Source organism: Echeneis naucrates, chromosome 7, assembly GCF_900963305.1.
Source record: "Echeneis naucrates chromosome 7, fEcheNa1.1, whole genome shotgun sequence".
Taxonomy (NCBI): domain Eukaryota; kingdom Metazoa; phylum Chordata; class Actinopteri; order Carangiformes; family Echeneidae; genus Echeneis; species Echeneis naucrates.
This window is the reverse complement of record NC_042517.1, coordinates 7,762,087-7,780,145: the sequence shown is the minus strand read 5'-3', so window position 1 is coordinate 7,780,145 and position 18,059 is coordinate 7,762,087. Positions and strand designations below refer to the sequence as shown.

The window sequence follows — 18,059 nt, the reverse complement described above, 5'->3', positions numbered from 1 at the left end:
CATTTCTCATCATGTGTCTTGGGTACAAGAACTTTTTTTTAAATGGCAACCAAGCCATCCTCATGACACGTGAGTAATGTTAATATTTCTGTCTTCATCAGCTGGGCCTCTCAAGTGCATACTCACATCACGTCTTCCTGAGCAAACACACATTGATGGGCAGACTTTAAAATTTGAATTAAAGACTCATTTATCTGACCATTGGTGCACACGCATAAAGACGAGCACTGTTGCTTCAACATACTGATGCAGTTCAGTTGTGGCGAACTCATGCTGAGCAACAGTGGTGTAAACAAACATAAACAGTGACTTCACCGTCAGCTGTAGGACTGACAGGAAGAAGAGGCTTTTGTCTGGCTGACCTTTCGCCGGCGTGTCTCCATGGTAACCAGGGCTGTGTGTGTGTGTCTGCATCTTTATCCAAAACTGGGAGGGTGAATGGGGGAGGGAGACTGATTTAGAATGAAGGAGAAAGATTAAAAGTGGTATTGTAGACACAGGCAACCATGTTTGTAGCAGTGATGAATAGACTTTGACAGCAACACATAGGCCTAGTGTTTGTGTTGTAGCTCAACTGGTAATCTATGTGAACAAACAACAGCATATCCAGCCGCCTACCAAACCTCATAACTTCAATATGATGTTATGGTTCAACCACTGGCAGCATACAGCTCTTTTTATGGATACTTACTTCATATAAATCACTACACAGACTTTTTTCCATATGTATTTGTGTACAAAATAGATCATATATATATATTTTTTCAGATTTTTTACTTTAAAGATGGAAGTTATTCTTGTTTTTATTGATATTGTGTTTTTGTTTTGCTTTGTTTTAAAGGCCATTCTGCAGATTCTGTGGCTGCTGTGTTTCCAAAAGCAGGTGTTATTTTTTCACAGTCACTTTGGAACAGAGCTCAGTATTTTATCTGACTGACAGTGGAGGCTGAAGTGAGGGGCTGGGGTGGAGGGTGATGGAGGGCAGAGTACGGGCCCAGTGGAGGGTGAAAGAGGACATTAATGGTACAGCAGTGGGTCGATGGATCGCACTCACTCAGCTGTCCAATGAAGCATTGGAAAGAGTGCACGAGATGAGGTTTTTGTGCGTGTTCTCATATTTAGTTGTTTAGATTTTTTTTCATGCGAACTCCCTGTTTGCTTGTTTTTTTCTTTCCTGTCGTTGCTTTCATTCTTTTTTTATTTGTCTCTCGGCCCTTCCTACCTTCCCATGTTTCCCTGTTCATTGCTCTCTTATTTCTCTCTGCCCTTATCCCTCCCAACACACCTACACCACTTTAAACATTTCCTCATCACCCTTGTTTTCTCCTGCAGCCCTCCCAGTGCAGTGACCTCGAGGCCCAGCTGTCCGAAGCAGAGGAGCCTCCTGAGGGCACTCAGGAGGAGCTGGAGAAAGAAAAATCAACTGAGAAAGAAACCACCTTCAAAATCACACAGGTCAGCTTGTGGCATTTCTGTTTGTCAGTCTGTCATTCAGTGTTTTTTGGATTTTGGAAAAAAAAAATTAAATTTCTTCAAGAGGGTGCTTCAGCCTGAAGGCTTCTCTGACCTCTAACCCCCCCCCGACCTGCTTTCAGCTCCAGGATGAGCACCAGAAGGCTCTGCTTCGTCGGGACTTCCAGCTGCAGAGTTTGGGCCTACAGGCGCGGCTGCAGCGGAAGTTATGGAGCCAGGAGAGGAATTTGCTGGTCCAGGAGTCTCAGCACCTCAAACAGGCCTTGTTACTGCTCAGCCTCAAACTGCGCTGCTTCCTCAAACAGTGGAGGCTGGGCTGCAAGAAGGACACAGAATGGAAGGACGTCTTGGAGGTACGAGGGGATGGAAAGGACAATGGCTCACCACCCGGCTTATCTTAATTATAAATAAACCTTATGTTTCCACTTTCATGCCTCAAATAATGGATTTGACTTAAAAAATAAAATAATGAATAAACCGGTCTCATACAGGCTGAAAGAAGCCTGTATGAGAAAATCATTGGAGACATAACCATCTTTAATAAAAGCGGAACATGATTTAATTCAATACTAAATGCTTTTAGTTGAGTTTCTACTCTTTGAATGGCTCTTTAGATGAACAGTCTGAAGGATCTCTACCTGCTGTTGGAAGAGGACACCTTGACAAGTCCCGCCCACCAGACTGACAAGATGTCTGCTGCAGATGAACAGCCACTCAGCCCAACCATCAAGGTAGGAAGAATGACACACAAACGCATACAAATGCATAAAAAGACACACACTTTTACACGCATTTCCTATTTCCTGTTCCCTAGTCGAGTGCAGTGAGCAGCACTTTGGCTGACCTGAGGGTGGCTCTGCAGGACCTGAGTGCTGAGCTGCGACAGGAGAGACAGGGCTCACAGGAACTCACCCAGCAGTTCGCAAAGGCCAAGGCATCATGGGAAGTGGAACGGACCGAACTACAGAGCCTCATCACGCAGGTAGGAAGGAGCTGCTACTGAAAAAATAATGGTGATCCAGTTTTATTAGTAGAATGAAATGGAGGAACTGATTCAATAACATGTTACACATACAGTCCAACTTTGATTTTAAATTCTGCTACTGTTCTGCTGCCCATTATCGGAGTAATGACATGCGTTTTACTTTATACTGAGGCAGCTAACGTTAACATTCAACAGCCAGCAGAAATCAGCCAAGCAGAACAAACCATATTCAGGTCAAGAACAAAAGTGAATCTGATGTTTGTAATTCAGTACACCACCACATCATCCACGTATGGCTTTAAAGTTACAGCAAGCTAAAAGGAAGGAATCCTTGGGACGTTTACTTGCTTGTAGCATTTATACACCTGGTGGACAGAAGACAAAAAAAGAACGAAGCTGCTCCAAAGTGCCCAATGTTCATTTTGACAAGTTGTTTTTTAAAAATGATGTCCTCTGGGGCCAATTTCTACATTTTAGTCTTTCGAGGTGTTTATTTGTGCATCAGAGCCTTTAATTTTCTGTCTGTCTGTCTTCAGTACAGACAGTGAGTAATGGCTTTACTGTTTCCTCCTGCTCTCCTCTCCTCATCGTCTGTCTGTCTTTCTCATATCAGCGGAGACGATGATAATGCTAATTAACAGCCTCTGAGATAGAGCTCAGCCCACATGTTACCGTCTGGTAATTGAGATGGAGAGAGAGAAGAGAAGGAGAGAGATAAAAGAAAGGCCTGGTAAAAATTGAGGCATTAAAAAAGCCTTTTCAGATATTCTCACCTCACGTACCAGTTTGTATAGCTAATCTGTTGCTATATATCAGATCTTGGGCTCACTATTATTCCCCAGCAAAGTCTAACTGATTGTTTTACATTTCCTCTGCAATTTTTATTGTGTGGATTTATCTATAAACTGTGTGTAACTTTAATAAGTTAAACCAAATCCATATTTAAACCAGTTCACCCATGATTATAACCATAAGGCCACTTATAGGAATGTAACTAACACTGGAAGAATAATTCACCTCTTAAGATCAAAAAGAAAGAATTGTTTTACAAATACTAAATGAATCAGGATGCAATGCAGCTTAAAAACCTTTTTCTTGATGTCCTTTTATTTTGCTGTATTCTGGACTTTTTCTGTTTGTTGAAAGTGCTGCCTGGAAAGACTGAAGTAGGAATAGGGAGAAGGATAGTACATGGCGTCACTTCATCATAGATAGATAAAATAACCTTGTACCTGTATGGTCAGTGTGCCCAAGGATTTGGAAGAAATGGCTTCCTGCAGACTTTGAGGACAGAATTTACCACAAGAGCAACTTCAGGTCAGGCAAAGACGATACAGGAATGTCTGGGATGACAAGACAAGTCAAATTACAGAGGAAGACCATTCATCACATTTGGTCAGGGTAGATAATGTATTCATAACCTGAAATAAGGAAAAGAAAGGGGAATGAAAAACATGAAGTAACAAAAAACACAATTAACCAAAAAATAAAACATCCTAAAGACACACACTTGTTAATGAATCCATTACTCGTGGTAATTACAGAGGGTCTACTTTCAAGTTGTGGTGTGATATTGTTAATCTTTGGACTGTTTCAGCAGCCAAACCAGCAGCAACACTCTCCTTTTCCTGACTGCCTGCTGTGTTTTATGAAATTAAATTCACAAATGAAACTTGTGTGGATTAATCAAAGATCAAATCACCTGGCTGATTCACTTTGGCAGGAATCCATTCATCGTGTGGCATTCTGGGAGTAGACTGCGAGTCTAGGCACACATAAATAATTTCTATTTGACTTTGACAATTTTGTCAAAAGTAAAACACAAACTCACAATTGTGCAACGTTTAAATGCAGGTATACTCTTTTCTGCACCATAATTTTCCCAAACAAAGTGTGTTTCTGTGTGTGCTGTGCTGGCCCAGATGCCACAGCTGGAACCGATCTCTCCTCTGCCACCCTAAACGCACTCTAAAAAGTATGCAATCAGTTGGCTTTAGTGAAGTGTGTGTGTGTGTGTGTACACGTAGACATCCAGCCAACCACATCAGTGCTAAAGCATCCTGGAAGTGCTTAGCAATGCTTCCAGCTGTTGCTTTGTTAAACAAGTCAGTGAAATTTGAAACACACTTCTACCTGCCAAACAGCTTGACAAGAAATTATCTTCACTGTTCACCTCCATAAACAAATACCATCAGTAAAGAAGAAATAATTTCCTGGGTCTTGAAAGCTTGCAGTCTTGCTTTCTTTTCCCTTTTTTTTTTTTTTTTTTTTTTTGATCAGTCATCCTCTCTGACTGTGGGAACACCTGCTATCTCTGTGATGACACCAAGAGGACAGCTGGAAGCTCTGATGGCTCATTCATCACATCTCACTCATTTTATGAAGGGAGGCTGGAGCTGAGGGGGCCAGGAAGATGAAAAGCCATTATTTATTTTAGACAGATGAAACTCAATATGCAATAAAAGCTTCTTCCAGAGTTTCCAAGTTACCTGTTCAAAAAGCGTTTTTCTGATCTTGCATTGCTGTGGTTAAGATCTGGTGAATAAGTTAACATTTCTAGGTCAAGAAGTTGTTGTATTTAATCACTTTCTTGCCAAAGAGTTATCTGAGAGGAGTATCTTAAAAACAACAGAACATGGTGCAGTCAATCTTTGTCTGTCCGTTTACACGTTCTCCCCGTGACTCCGTGGGTTTCCTCCCACCGTCCAAAGTCATCATGTTAACTGGTGACTCTAAATTCTCTGAGTGTGAGTGTGAGTGGTTGTTGGTCTCTGTCTGTCTCTGTGTGTTGGCCCTGTGATGGACTGCTGGCCTGTCCAGGGTGACCCCGCCCTCACCCAATGTGAGCTGGGATTGGCTCCAGCACCCTCTGTGACCTGGAAACCTGGATAAGCAGTAGATGAATGAATGAACTTTACACTCTTAATATAGAAACAAAGTATATAGCCACTGGCATATGGTTGAAATCTTACTTAAGAAATTGAGTGTCATGAAAATTAAATTATGTAAATATGTTGTAAGTATGAATTGAACATCACTATATTGCATCAGTATCCTCAGTAAGTATTACATAATTTCTAGGTTATGTTTTTATTTATAAATCTGCAACACGTCTTATCTCTCGGGAGTGTTTGACCTAAATTAACAGCTGCTGGCTGGTGTGGGCTACAGATAGCTAACAGAACATCAACTGGGTTGTCTGTGACGCGGAAGATCTGCTGCAGGCAACTAGCGTGCTGCCCCAGATGGCACATAATACACTGGTGTACACATTGGCGTTAACATTAACCACTATGTTTTTCTCCCTACAATTTTATGTCAAAATTTTACCAAAAACACGAGGATAGGACGACCAAAATAATTATACCTCTAAGAATTGGTGTCTATAAATATGCTTTACAGTTGTTTTATATTTATTATTCATGTCAGCAAATCTTCTGCAGGATTGTGATTTGTTTACTTTTTTAATGAGTCTAATAATTATAACAGCGGCTCTAATGATAGTGAAGTTAATGTCTTCCTCTTAAACTCTTCCCATTCACTATTCAACAAGCCCTGTGGGTGTAATTGCTGTTTGTCGTCAGTATCTCTCAGTTCAGCTTCTATACAGATACAAAGCCTGATTTATTTATTTATTTTTATTTTATTTTTTTTCATAAAAACATCCTTAATTTTTTTTATCCATTAAAACAAAAGGGGTAAATGTGACTTTTAAATTTCGAGTTTTTGCAGCATAAATCACAGTAATTGAACCTGCCTAATGGTGAGCAGTGAGACATGAAGTAGGCGTCTCTCGTCCACCAATAAACGCCAATCATCCAGTAAAACCCCACCCCCTTAACGGCTCAGCAGTAAACCTTGTGAGGATGTGGGGCTCATTAGGCTGCGTGCATCATTAACAGAAAACTCTCTGTTGCCATGGGAGACGCAAGCTGGGCTGTAGTGTGCGATTGTTGTGCTGTGATTGGCAGTTCGTTTGTTCCATTAGCCCCTGATACAGACTCCAGTGCAACAGAACCAGACTGAGGGAGGCACACAGAGGATTGATAGGTCTGGGGCTGGATGTGTATGTGTGTGTGTGTGTGCGTGTGCGTGTGCGTGCCTGTTTGTGAAATTGGGTTGGGTGGCTCGGGTAGTGTCGGTGGTGTGAACTATGAGGCTTAGACAGAGGAAAAGGGGAAAGCAGAGCTGCTTATAAAAATCTAAATAGATCCCACCTACAGGTTTAGTGAGAAGGGCCCAGATTTATGGAGAGTGAAAATAAAGGTGTGAGAGAGCTGGAAATAAGGGTTGAGACAGCTGTAGAGAGTGGGTGACAAAGGGTGGGATGGCTGTCGAGAGTGTGAGAAGGGTTTAGAAGTCCAAAGAGATAGAGGAGGAATCACCAGGGAAAGCGGAGAAGGATAAGGAAAAAGAAAGATTAAAAAGTGATATGTTCATATTATTCCAATGCAAAGAGAAAGGAAACTGACAAATGAGAAGATGAGAAAAGAAGAACATTAAACCAGGGGGTAGAAAAAGTAAAAAAAAAAAAAAAAAAAAAGAGAGAGCTGTGAACGTACCACAGTAAGCCATCACAGTGACCTCATCTGCCTTTTACTTTTAGTCTTTATTTATATGACTGTCTCTGTGCAAAGGAATCAAAGCAGGAAGCTGTCCGCCTCAGCTGAAACCTCATCTTATGCTTAAAATCCTCCAGTACATGAGATCATTCACAAGCCTCCTCCCCCCTGTGAGGGTGAACTGTGCAGACATGCGTGGTTTAATGAGACATGGTTGATTTCATTAAAGCTTGGAATTATTTGTATGTACTTATGTTTCTGTATGTGTGAAGTACATTTCAACTAAGTATTATTTTCATTTATAATACCATTTATATGTTTGTTCTTCCCCAGGATGGGGAACTGTTCACAGCTTTGCCGTCTAGTTTTAGTTGTCTACGTATTCCCTGCCCCAGCAGCCCATACAGAAGCCTATAGTGCCACCAGAACAGTGTAAATGGATTTGGGATATAGAGGCAAGTAATACTGATATTTACCGTCTGGTGTTTCCCTTTCCAGCTTGAGACCAAAACAGGTAAAGCAGCAGCAGCCCTGTCGTCCACGGATGCTCTGGATCCCCCAGACCTGAAGGTGGCACTGAAGAGGGAGCGTGAAGAACACCAGCACCTCCTGGCCGAGTCCTATGCAGCTGTGATGGACCTGACTAAACAGGTAAATGCTGTTGAGATGTAGCTGGAAGACAAGTTACCAAGAGTCGAAGTTTTCTCTTTATCTATCTTTTACCCTCCTCTTCTGGTGTTTGCCCCCCGTAACCAATCAGCTTCAGATTGGAGAGAGGAACTGGGGCAGAGAGAGGCTGGAGCTGCTGGAGAGGTTCACCCAGGAGAGAGCTCAGTGGGAGCAGAGACTGAGAGAGGCCACTGCACAGCAGGGGAAGGTAGGATGTGCATCAAGTCAAGTCAAGCACATCAATACACATCATGACAAACATATATATGCCAGGGCAACATCCCAATCAGCTCTGCTGCTTCCAAGGAGCAAACACAAAAATTGGATCTGAACAAATACAGACAGACAAACATTATTTTTCCTCCGATATTTCTCCTCAATGGCATTGTTTGTTTTGAAGTGATAACTGTCAACTGGAAATGCATGTTTGGGCCTCCTCGCAGTACAACGTCAATTTCTGTAACAATTACACAAATGAGCAGCTACAGTCAGTTTACTTTCCTCATCTTCACTTTATACTCCTTTATGCTCTGTCTGCTATGCCATTATCATCATGCAGTGTGTTGAGTGCAGCACAGACCTCCTGTTCCTCTTCTACTTCGACACCTTAAACTGTAACCCTAACCCTAAACTGTACTATTCATGCAGCTTCAGCTTCTGAAATAAACCAATTGGTACATTACAGTCATTGGGATATCAGATAAAATCATTTAGAAAGTTTTAAAAATCCCATCTTATAATGTTCCTACATTTTCACTGCTATTTTAATACTGCTGTAAATAGTAGATTGAAGCCAGACTGTCATTGTGATCCAATAAGCAGGGACAGTGAAGTATCTTTTTCATGAACGTATGACATAAGCAGAGCGTCCTGGATCTTCTTCCCAGTGCCTGTAGTAACACACCAACACAGCCACGTATGACTTCTCAGTGCAGTGCTGTTTTCAGTCCGAGTGCAGCCGGACAGCAGCTGGAAATAGTAACTTTCTTCCAACTGAGAAAAAAAATGTGAAATAAACTTGCAGATTGTTAGGTATGGTTTCACTGTTTGATTCTGAGGGAGTGAAACAGCAAGTTTTGGATCCCTTCAAATTTCTGTTTTTAGAACGGACCCAACAATCAATGTTTCTTGGTGCTTTACTTTAAGGCGGTGTTTTCAACTGTCTTTTGTTGGATCTGGGTCAGAGTAACCACGCCACTGCTCAGGCCTCAATGTGAGCAAGGTGCTGCTGTTTTCTGTGCTGGAGCTCTTTAATGTTACGCTGAGCTCACCAAGAAAACATGGTCGGTCAGATGTGCTGATTATACACCAGCACAGACGCTGCCAAGCTACTGCAACATGTCAGGCAGGGATGTGGAGCGACTGCAGTCAGTGTTGTTTCCACAAGCACACTAAAAAATGTGTAGACCCAGACACACATCTGGTCACTGCTGCTCCTTCATCTCCCCTCTGACCTCTGTACCTGCTTCCTTTTGAGGTTTCCAGTCTTTGGGCGCCTGTCATCCCATTCTTGCCCACTTTCCTCTTCCATCATTCCTTTCTTTCCACTACTCATCCATCACCCTCCCCTTCCTCCCCCCGTTTGTTGAGTCTGAACCAACCTCACTTCTTCCGTTAAGTGGCTGCCTCCTGCATTGGGAACTGGGCAGGAGGCTGATGTGTGTGATAGTTCAATTCATTCAGTCTGTCTGGGCGTGTCGTTCATGCTCTGTCACGCACAAATCTTGTCATCCTTCAACTCTGCTTATTCTGCTGGGCCTCGAATATGTCCTGTGACATTTGATTAGAGTGCCCTCATCAGGTTGGACGGTTTAAAGTAATAGCGCAGAGGTTTTTTTTTTTTTTTTTTTGACATGGGGTTATGTGAGGTAGGATGACAGTTATCTGTGGGTTACCTGCAGGAGATTCATATCAGCGTGTTTCCAGTTAGGAGAAGCAGCAGGACAGAAGCTGAGTGACATGCTGATGTGCAGAAAATCCCCTTTCAGCCACAGGAAAAACTAATATTGGCCTTTGTGCATGCTATGAATAGTTTGAATTACTTTCAAAATACTTCTAGTTCCAAAGTAAGTGAGTTTATGAATAACTGAAATTATGAGTCAACTGTTGCATTTGCATCTTTTACAATCTCCAGAATTTTTTTCAGTAGTTCTAAGAAAGGACAAATTTTTAGCCTAAAATAAAGAAGATACACTGAAAGAGGGCTATATTTTAGAAACTAGATTAAGCTAGCTGTCAGTAAACACATCCAGGCTGCTCTTCTGTAGTTCAGTGAGTCGGAGATCAAAGTAGAAGTTCTCCAGTCTATCAGCACAACTAAACACGTCCTTTTCCCTCCTTCACCCTCTGTGGGGAAATGGCTTCAGAGCGTGACATCATCTCTCAAGTGTGAAACACACTGACTCAGCATCACCATCTGTGTGTGTGTGTTTGACACAGATAAATTATGCCAAATTCTTCACTTCCTCTTGTCAAGAAAGCTTCAAAGAAAATGACTTAACTACAGTAAATGTCTCCGAGGGCCTGAGATCAGAAATGAAAAAGGCTATAGGAGCTATTGTTCAGCTGCTTCAGATCGTCCCATTATCTGCACCACTTATGTGTCTGTAAATAAAAATATATATGCTAAAAAGTGTATTTCCTTCTCACTTACATTGGGTCTTCTTTGTCCTCACAGTCTAAGTCTTCAGGCGATGAGTCCACGGACACGGCTATAATGGCTAATGGAGCAGGATCTCCACGGTAAGAATTAAAAACATTATCTCACTCCTGCAGTTTCAAATGAATCTTAAACATGCAGAAATAAGAACATTTCCTGGAATTAACTAATGAGTTTTCATCACTTTTATTCATTTGATAAATGTTCAGAATGTCTTTATAAGAATGTTTTTCTGTTTTTATGAAAAGGACCAAGTCCACACCAACGCTGGATGGCCCAGAGGTCAATGGAGCAGCCAATCAGGAGGAGAAAATCCTATTTGCACTCCCCTCTCATTTGATTCGTCCAGGGCTGGGTGATCTCACCAGGAAAAATTGGACCTACCTGACCAATGAGGTTTGTTTTTCTGTACATTTACTGGTTTAAAATGGTTAGGGCTGAAAATGTGCAGTAAAATCACAGTACATGCAGTTCAAATTATTATTGCATTATGGTATATTACTGGTATTTCATCTGGACTTCTTGTTGGGTTTATGTCTGTATAATGTAAAAGAAGTACTAAAAAACATCAATAATTTTCTGCTCTTTTCCCACATCCCAGACTCCAGAAGTTGGGGAAACCTGTAAAACTTGGGACGGTCCCAGTGGCTCGTGCAGCAGCCTCTTGAGATCAGAGCTGGATCTGGAGTCTGTCCAGAGGAGCTACACCGCTCCAGACCGCACCGGCATCCGGATCTACTACAGCCCTCCTGCTGTGCGACGCATAGAGCACCAGAGGCGGAACAGGGACACCACCGAGCCACAGCATGCGCAGAACGGGAACTCCTCCCTGGGACTGAGTGCGTGGGACACGGGCGTAGCTGCAATGGAAGCCATTGAGGTCCAGCAACAGAGACAACCCTCATCCTCCACCTTTTCATCCTCATACGAGCAGTGGCTGAGCTCACTGTCCAAGCAGCACAGGGAGCTGCTGGAGAGCAGAGGTTCGATCCCAAGTGTCGTCAACAGCAGCATCGGAGGCTCAGCTAACAGCGTGGTTGACGGGATGACATCCTCTTCAGCTTTCCATGGCCTAGAGATTGGGGAGATTTCTGCCAATTTAAGTGATGACATGAAGGAGATGACCAACTGTGTCCGGCAGGCCATTCGCTCCTCATCTCTGGAGAGGAAATCCAGCAAAGAATCTGCAAGTCAGGTGCGATTTTGGAGCCCTCAACTTTGCATCTTTGATTAAATTTCAAGAACACAAGAGGGCAAAAGCATGCCTTAGAGGACTAATAACTGTAGTGTGTAATTTCTGTTTAAATGCATCTCTCCATGTAGGCGGTTGGCATGTCCACCAGGTCCACACAGACAGCTGCCCAGTGCGTGAGCATCGGGCTTCAAACTGACAACCTTCCCAGCACCAGGGGCACAGGGTTGCACTCCAAAGCCTGGTCTCCTCGTCCATCATCAACAACCACCTCCTCGTTGGTGGCAGCCCGCACTCGGCAGATATCAACATCACTGGATAAAGTCCACAGCCGCATCGAGAGACCATGCTGTTCGCCCAAGTACGGCTCGCCAAAACTACAACGCAGAGTGTCCTCTGGTAACCTTTTTTATTTGCATTTTGTTTGAACCCAACATATCCCATTATGACAAATCTCCTTCATGGATTTTATATCTAAACAATCTTTTTTTTTTTTAAAGAATCATATCCAATTGTTCTGTTTTAGGCTCCACATCAAGACTGGATGGGTCCTCATCCTCCAGGGACCGCAGTCTGTGGAGCCTCCATCAGAGGCCCATGAGTGCAGGCGGAGGCTCAGCCTGGGCTCGCTCCACCACCACCAGGGACAGCCCTGTCCTCAGCGGCCTCACTGACGGCCTCTCCAGCCTTTTCAGCGTTGTGGAACATGCTGGAAGCACTGAGTCCCTCTGGAAGGCTGATGGAGGTAAGATATTGGTCAGACAATCAGTCTTTTTTTTTCCCACAGTCGATGGATGGCTTTGGTCCTGGTGCTGTCTACACTGCTTTACTTTCACACTGTCATCAGTAATTCCTTAGGTTGCTGTGATGCTCAAAGCCTCTGTCTCTGTTTATTGAATTATATTTCTGTCAACCATATAGCACTGAAATTATTCTGTCTCTTTAATCCTTTTTTACCATTGGCAGCGAGCCAGGGTGCCAGTCCAGCACGGCAGCCGCCTGCTGCTGGAAAACCCTCTGGGGCAGCAGCCTGTGGATCTGACCCCAGCTCCCAGCGGTATGGAGGACTGGTCCAGGAGTTCTTCAGGAATGTGTGCAGCAGCCGCGCCCAGGGAGGAGTCCCTCTGCCTGGGGAGAGAGCACAGAAAGACTCCCTGGGCAGCCTAAGTGTGTTAGGGGGGTTCAACAATATGGATGAACCCAAGCCAGAGTGCATGACTGCTGGGATTGGAGCGCTGGCTGGGTTGGGTGGAAGCAACGACAGTGTGACCAGGATCGTTAATAAGAGGTTCATGAGACAGACAGCCGGGGAAGAGATGGTCAGTATCATGGGAGGAGGGAAAGAAACAATGAACAGCGTTGGCACTGGAGGATCTGGGATGGAGGTGAGATATTCTCAATTTATTTATTTATTTATTTTTGTTCATTTTATTTTTTTTCTAACTTTTAAAAAGATTGTAACAACAACAACAACAACTTATTGGACCTTAAAGCAAAAACATTTTTCTATATTATCATTATTCAGACATAATAGGAAGAAGCATTCACACCTGCTTTTTAGATGACGAGGGTAGCCTTCTTAACATCAGCCTGTCTTTCCCAGGATGCACCATGTGACTGTGCTACCCATCCCCGTTCATCAAGGGCAGCAGCTCGCCATTCACTTGGGCATTGCAAGCACCGCCCACAAGAGTCTCCAGCAGCAACAGAAGAGAAGAGGGATGCCAGCATTGAGTGACAACTCCTCTACTGCCACATGCAAAGATACACAACATGCAGGAAGACACATAAACACACAGAGCAGTGCTGATTCTTTGCAAACACTGAATACCACTGCCATGGAAACTCTCCTCTCATCACCAAATGTACAGACACGCCCACTACCTGCCACACAGGCGTACTGCCAAACAGGAAACACACTGCTAGCACACTGCACAGACTGTCCCACAAACCTACTGCCACGCATAGGCACTAATACACACACATACACAGATCCCAGGCAATATAATCTCATTCTTGGACTGTACCAATCTGATGCCAAGGACTCAAGCAAATTCCAACCCAGCGACAGAGCCAAGCCAACCATCACAAAACTACCAGCAGGACAGATAAAATACACACACACTTACACAGTTTATTAAACAAAATAAACTCTGTTAACTGAAGCGAATCTAACAAGTGAAACCATGATGTCAGGACTGGACCTACTAAACCCTCCCCGCCTCCCCCAATACACAGAATAACAGGTACTAAATATGGTCTGCCTTGGACAGGACTGCTACCAGGCTGTTGGACCAGCAGCCATGTTGGAACCTCAGAAAGAAGCAGCCCCAATGTAAAGATGCATTAAAGGTGCATGTGTTACTTCGAGAGCTATAAAAGCCACAGAGGAGACATCTGTCACAGCTGGAGAGATCTTTTATGTCTTGTTAGTGACTCTGAAACCATCAGTGCGTCTCTGGGACATAGTGGTGTGGAACATATGATTCCTCTCTAAACCTTGTCATATATAAACACCTGCTGTGCTGGCAAGTGTACCCCTTGGATTGATTAGCACAATAAAATCACAGAGAATGTCTCCAACATGGCTCTGAAAACAACACATCTCAATTAAATACCTGATTCAGATGAGGACTAGCTTTAAACCTCTCATCAACTCACAAAAGAAGGAAATCAAGGACTGTTGGTCTGCCAGTATGACCACATTAGGTGTCCATTGGTGGATGCCTGGACTCAGCTCAGTAAATGAGACCATAAAGAATGGACCTCCATTGTTGTCTGGGATCAAACGTCAACAACAGAAGTCTCTCCAGGCTTGTTTAGATGTAAATGTCCACTGTGTTCCACAGATACAGGGACACTTTTCGGCATTGTAGCCACGTTTTAAACCTTGTAAATGTTAAGAAAACCTAATTAAAACCCTCTTCCAGTAAAACTGGAAAATTGTTGTTTTGGTTAAAACCTGTCACAGCAGGCAGAAAGTGCCTGTCTGTTTTAGATATTTCTTAACTGATGTCAAGGTTCATCTACATACCATGCTGATGATCTGATGAAGACATGTGTTGTACATTCCTACAGCCCACTGTCCTGAAACATTTCACACTGATCGGGGACCATTTCTGAATTACTGCAAAGTTAACCCAAAAGCCCATCTGCCTATTCCTCTTGACATTTGATAAAGATCCAGTTTTGTGTTTGGCGTTGCGCTACAGAAGCCCACAGCAACATGTGAAATGTATTCCATGAGATAATGATAGTGACCTAATACCCATAATCTGTCTCGGTGCGTCCTGCCCTCTAGGCCTCACAGGATTAGATATGAAGAGCAGGAAAGAAACACTCATCCACACTGTCTCTAAATTCATATACCAGAAAATCACTAACTTAAAATTTTGTCAATGCATTCCTTTCATTAGAGAAGACATCGGGACTTTAGTCCCAGGTTCTGTATGTTTGTTCGTGGTTCGTGTGCGCTTACTTGATCAATTCTCAGCTTTCTGGTGTACCACTACATCATCATTCCTCTGTCTAGCAAATCCTCAGCTGTTTCTTCCTCCTCTTCTTTCTCATGAGAAACTGGCCTCGCTTTTAGCACTACATCCATGAAGTAGCTACAGTATGAGTTCTATTTCACAAATGTAGCGTCAGAACTGAATCTTGGAAAACGAGCAGCTAAGATCTGTGGCTAAAGGCTGTCCAACTACAGAGTATTTAAAGCACTGAAAGTTTTGACTTTGTAAAAAATGTAATTACATGACATTTTCAAAGTGTAGTCAGACACACTTGCTTTACTGAATTAAAGATCTGGAGATCTTTTTTGTTTTTTTTTTTATCTAACCAACTGGGACAGTAGCAAGACTAAAAACACAATTAAATCACATGATTACAAAGTTGAAAAAAACAAACAAAAAACATAAGTAAATATTTAAAAAAAAATACATTGTTCTTTCGCCTGTCCATTTGTTTGCCATGTCATTCTCTTTCTAATCAAATCAACCAATATTCAAAGTGCCTGTCAGATTGCCTATTAGCTCACACCAAAACTGGACTCCATATGAACATCACATGAACAAACCCAGTAGGCCTTTTTTTTTTTTTTTTTTTTTTTTTTTTTCAAATGGGTAGGATTGTTTTTATGCACAGAATTGCAATCAGGCTGTACTAAAGCAAAAATTATGTACTGTACCACAGTGTAGAGAGGGCAAAATGGTTTACAGGTATAGTAGGATATATTACCTTTTTTATACCAAGGGTTATTGTATTTCTGGAAAGTAAATTATTTTTGTTCAGTTATATTTATGGATTTTTTTCTCCTGTTTTTTTATTTAGTTATCATGGTGCTATTTAGTGGAAAGTCTGCTGTGGGCTTGCTGCCTCTAACTACTTATCTACCCATCTAGCTCTTCATCTATTTAAATATGTCTCTTTCACAGTAGGTGTATGAGCAGCAGTCCAGTGTTGTTCTGTCTCTGCAGAAAATGTAATGACTCAGCAGTTTAAAATAGGGTATTACAGTAACAGTGCTTATATTCAAATAACACGCTGAGGAAAACCCACAGTCTAAATGTTGCTGACTGTCTCCAATCCGGCCCTCACTGCTGGTGCAAAACCAACAGCATCAAGGCAGTCGCTGCTTCAAAAGCCACTGTTCTGATTGCCACAGGAATAGGTTGTCTGATTTTTGACCATAGTTCTACAACATGGGGTTTTAGTTATAGATAGGGTTAAGACCACAAAAATAAAGGTGTTTCCAAGTCCTCGAAAAAGCATGGCTAATAAAGTTGAATACACAGCCATCCATTTCCACATTCCTTATTTGAATCTTCTAAAGCTTTGTGGTTGTGGCACACAAATCTAAAACCACTTCTGTTGTTGTCGCTGAAAAAAGTGAACTTGATTCAAATACATATCTCCTTAACATCAGCAATAGAATAGGTGGAAAAAACTGATTATTCTGGTGACTCAGAAAAGGAACACTCAATTCCACTTAGTCACACTAAGTTATGTTACTACTTTCTACATTTGAACTACGCTTTTAAAGGAGTATTGCAGAGTATCCCATCTAGATGCTATAGCTCTGGAAAAACCATCTGAAAAACATCTTTATATGTTAAATGAGAATCTTCTATGACCACTCCAGGAGCATACCCCTCCTGTATGTTTCTGTTATCTATTTGCAACCAGAAGTGGCTAAATATCCTGCCTCTATTTGACACTGTTCAGAGTAGCAGGCATCAGTGGAGTATTCCTTAAAGCTTGAAGTCAGGAGGTCTGGCTCATTTTATTAAACCTTACTTCAGCTAAACATTAAACCACAGCAGCAGCAGACAACATCCAGTATAAGAGAGGCGCTTTTCCCATTTTTCACAAATCCTGGCCACTAATGCTAGCCTCTTATGTTAGTGCACAAATTACAGTACACACATGTTAACAAAACAGCGGTTGCTCACAAGCCAGCCAACATGTTATTATCTTCACCCAAAATAGTTCTGACGCATCAGTAGAGAGAAATGGAAAAACTACTACATTCATTTTTCTGTTTACTGTGGTGTATTAGCCGGGGGGCTCCATTACAGCTGCAGACATCTTTGCCCAAATATCTGAATGCTGTAAGAAGACCCTGAGACATTAATACACAACACAGACCTAACCCCAGGCTGGCTGAAATCCCGTCAGCACTGACCACAGCCTAGTAATGACTCTGTACCCCTACAGTCTCTGCTGCCACAGACTGAATAGTTTGAAACCAGAAGGGGAAGCTGTATCAGACGCTAATATTAGCTTTAGCATCACATCTGCAAAACTACTGAATCTTTTGTTTCCTCAAATCTCTCCATCTGATTTGATAGACGTGAGCGTGAAACCAGGTAAAGCGACAACAGATACCAATAACAAGCCAGAATTAAAATTTTCTTTTAAAACTGGACAAAATGCAAGCTGTAAGAAATGTTTTTTTTACACAACATTATTGATATATAAATATATAAAATGTGAAATATCTCAAAAGTTCCCAATTTCCCCAAAATGATTTAGATTCTGTTCTACCTCATACACTTAACACAGTGTGAGATGCGTCATTAAATAACATGGTATTTATGATCAAGTTTCTGAACCTCTTTAAAGGTTGTATAGCAGGGCATTAGTCCTAAAGTCATTCTGTCCCTGTCAAAAAGAAGGTCACTTTAGTGCCTTTTTTCTACATGCTCTCTGACGTGGACCTCCCGATTAATTACCTGTGGAATCAAGATTAATTGTCTTAAAATGTTGTCTTGCAGTAGGTGTAGACTGATCAGTTTTTAGTTTACTTAGTTGTCAGTGGTTGCTCTACTACGCACACTGTGATGGACAAAACCTTTTACTAGAAAATATGTGTCCAGGTGTTAAGAGTTCAGCCTGTCTTAGTTAAATTAGTTTTGCTTCGCTTTTGTGTGACCACACCTCCAAACGGGTGAAAATTCAGACCAGTGTTCTGATTGAATTTTTTCTATTTCTGAGTCAGGAATCAGCATTTATTTATTA

The 18,059-nt window shown here is 42.2% G+C and overlaps 1 protein-coding gene across 1 annotated transcript in view; it reads left to right on the top strand.

Moving 5' to 3' along the window:
- mtcl2 (microtubule crosslinking factor 2) overlaps positions 1 to 15,645 on the top strand; it is an 80,525-nt gene extending 64,880 nt beyond the window's left edge. Inside the window, exons 12-24 of the mRNA XM_029507186.1 lie at positions 1,333 to 1,455; positions 1,596 to 1,826; positions 2,088 to 2,204; positions 2,288 to 2,455; positions 7,519 to 7,671; positions 7,781 to 7,897; positions 10,367 to 10,431; positions 10,597 to 10,744; positions 10,950 to 11,543; positions 11,672 to 11,939; positions 12,067 to 12,285; positions 12,507 to 12,925; positions 13,144 to 15,645. Coding sequence (XP_029363046.1) covers positions 1,333 to 1,455; positions 1,596 to 1,826; positions 2,088 to 2,204; positions 2,288 to 2,455; positions 7,519 to 7,671; positions 7,781 to 7,897; positions 10,367 to 10,431; positions 10,597 to 10,744; positions 10,950 to 11,543; positions 11,672 to 11,939; positions 12,067 to 12,285; positions 12,507 to 12,925; positions 13,144 to 13,278 — 2,757 coding nt within the window. The 3' untranslated portion in view covers positions 13,279 to 15,645. The remainder of the gene's footprint in view (positions 1 to 1,332; positions 1,456 to 1,595; positions 1,827 to 2,087; positions 2,205 to 2,287; positions 2,456 to 7,518; positions 7,672 to 7,780; positions 7,898 to 10,366; positions 10,432 to 10,596; positions 10,745 to 10,949; positions 11,544 to 11,671; positions 11,940 to 12,066; positions 12,286 to 12,506; positions 12,926 to 13,143) is intronic.
- The last annotated feature ends 2,414 nt before the right edge of the window (positions 15,646 to 18,059 follow it).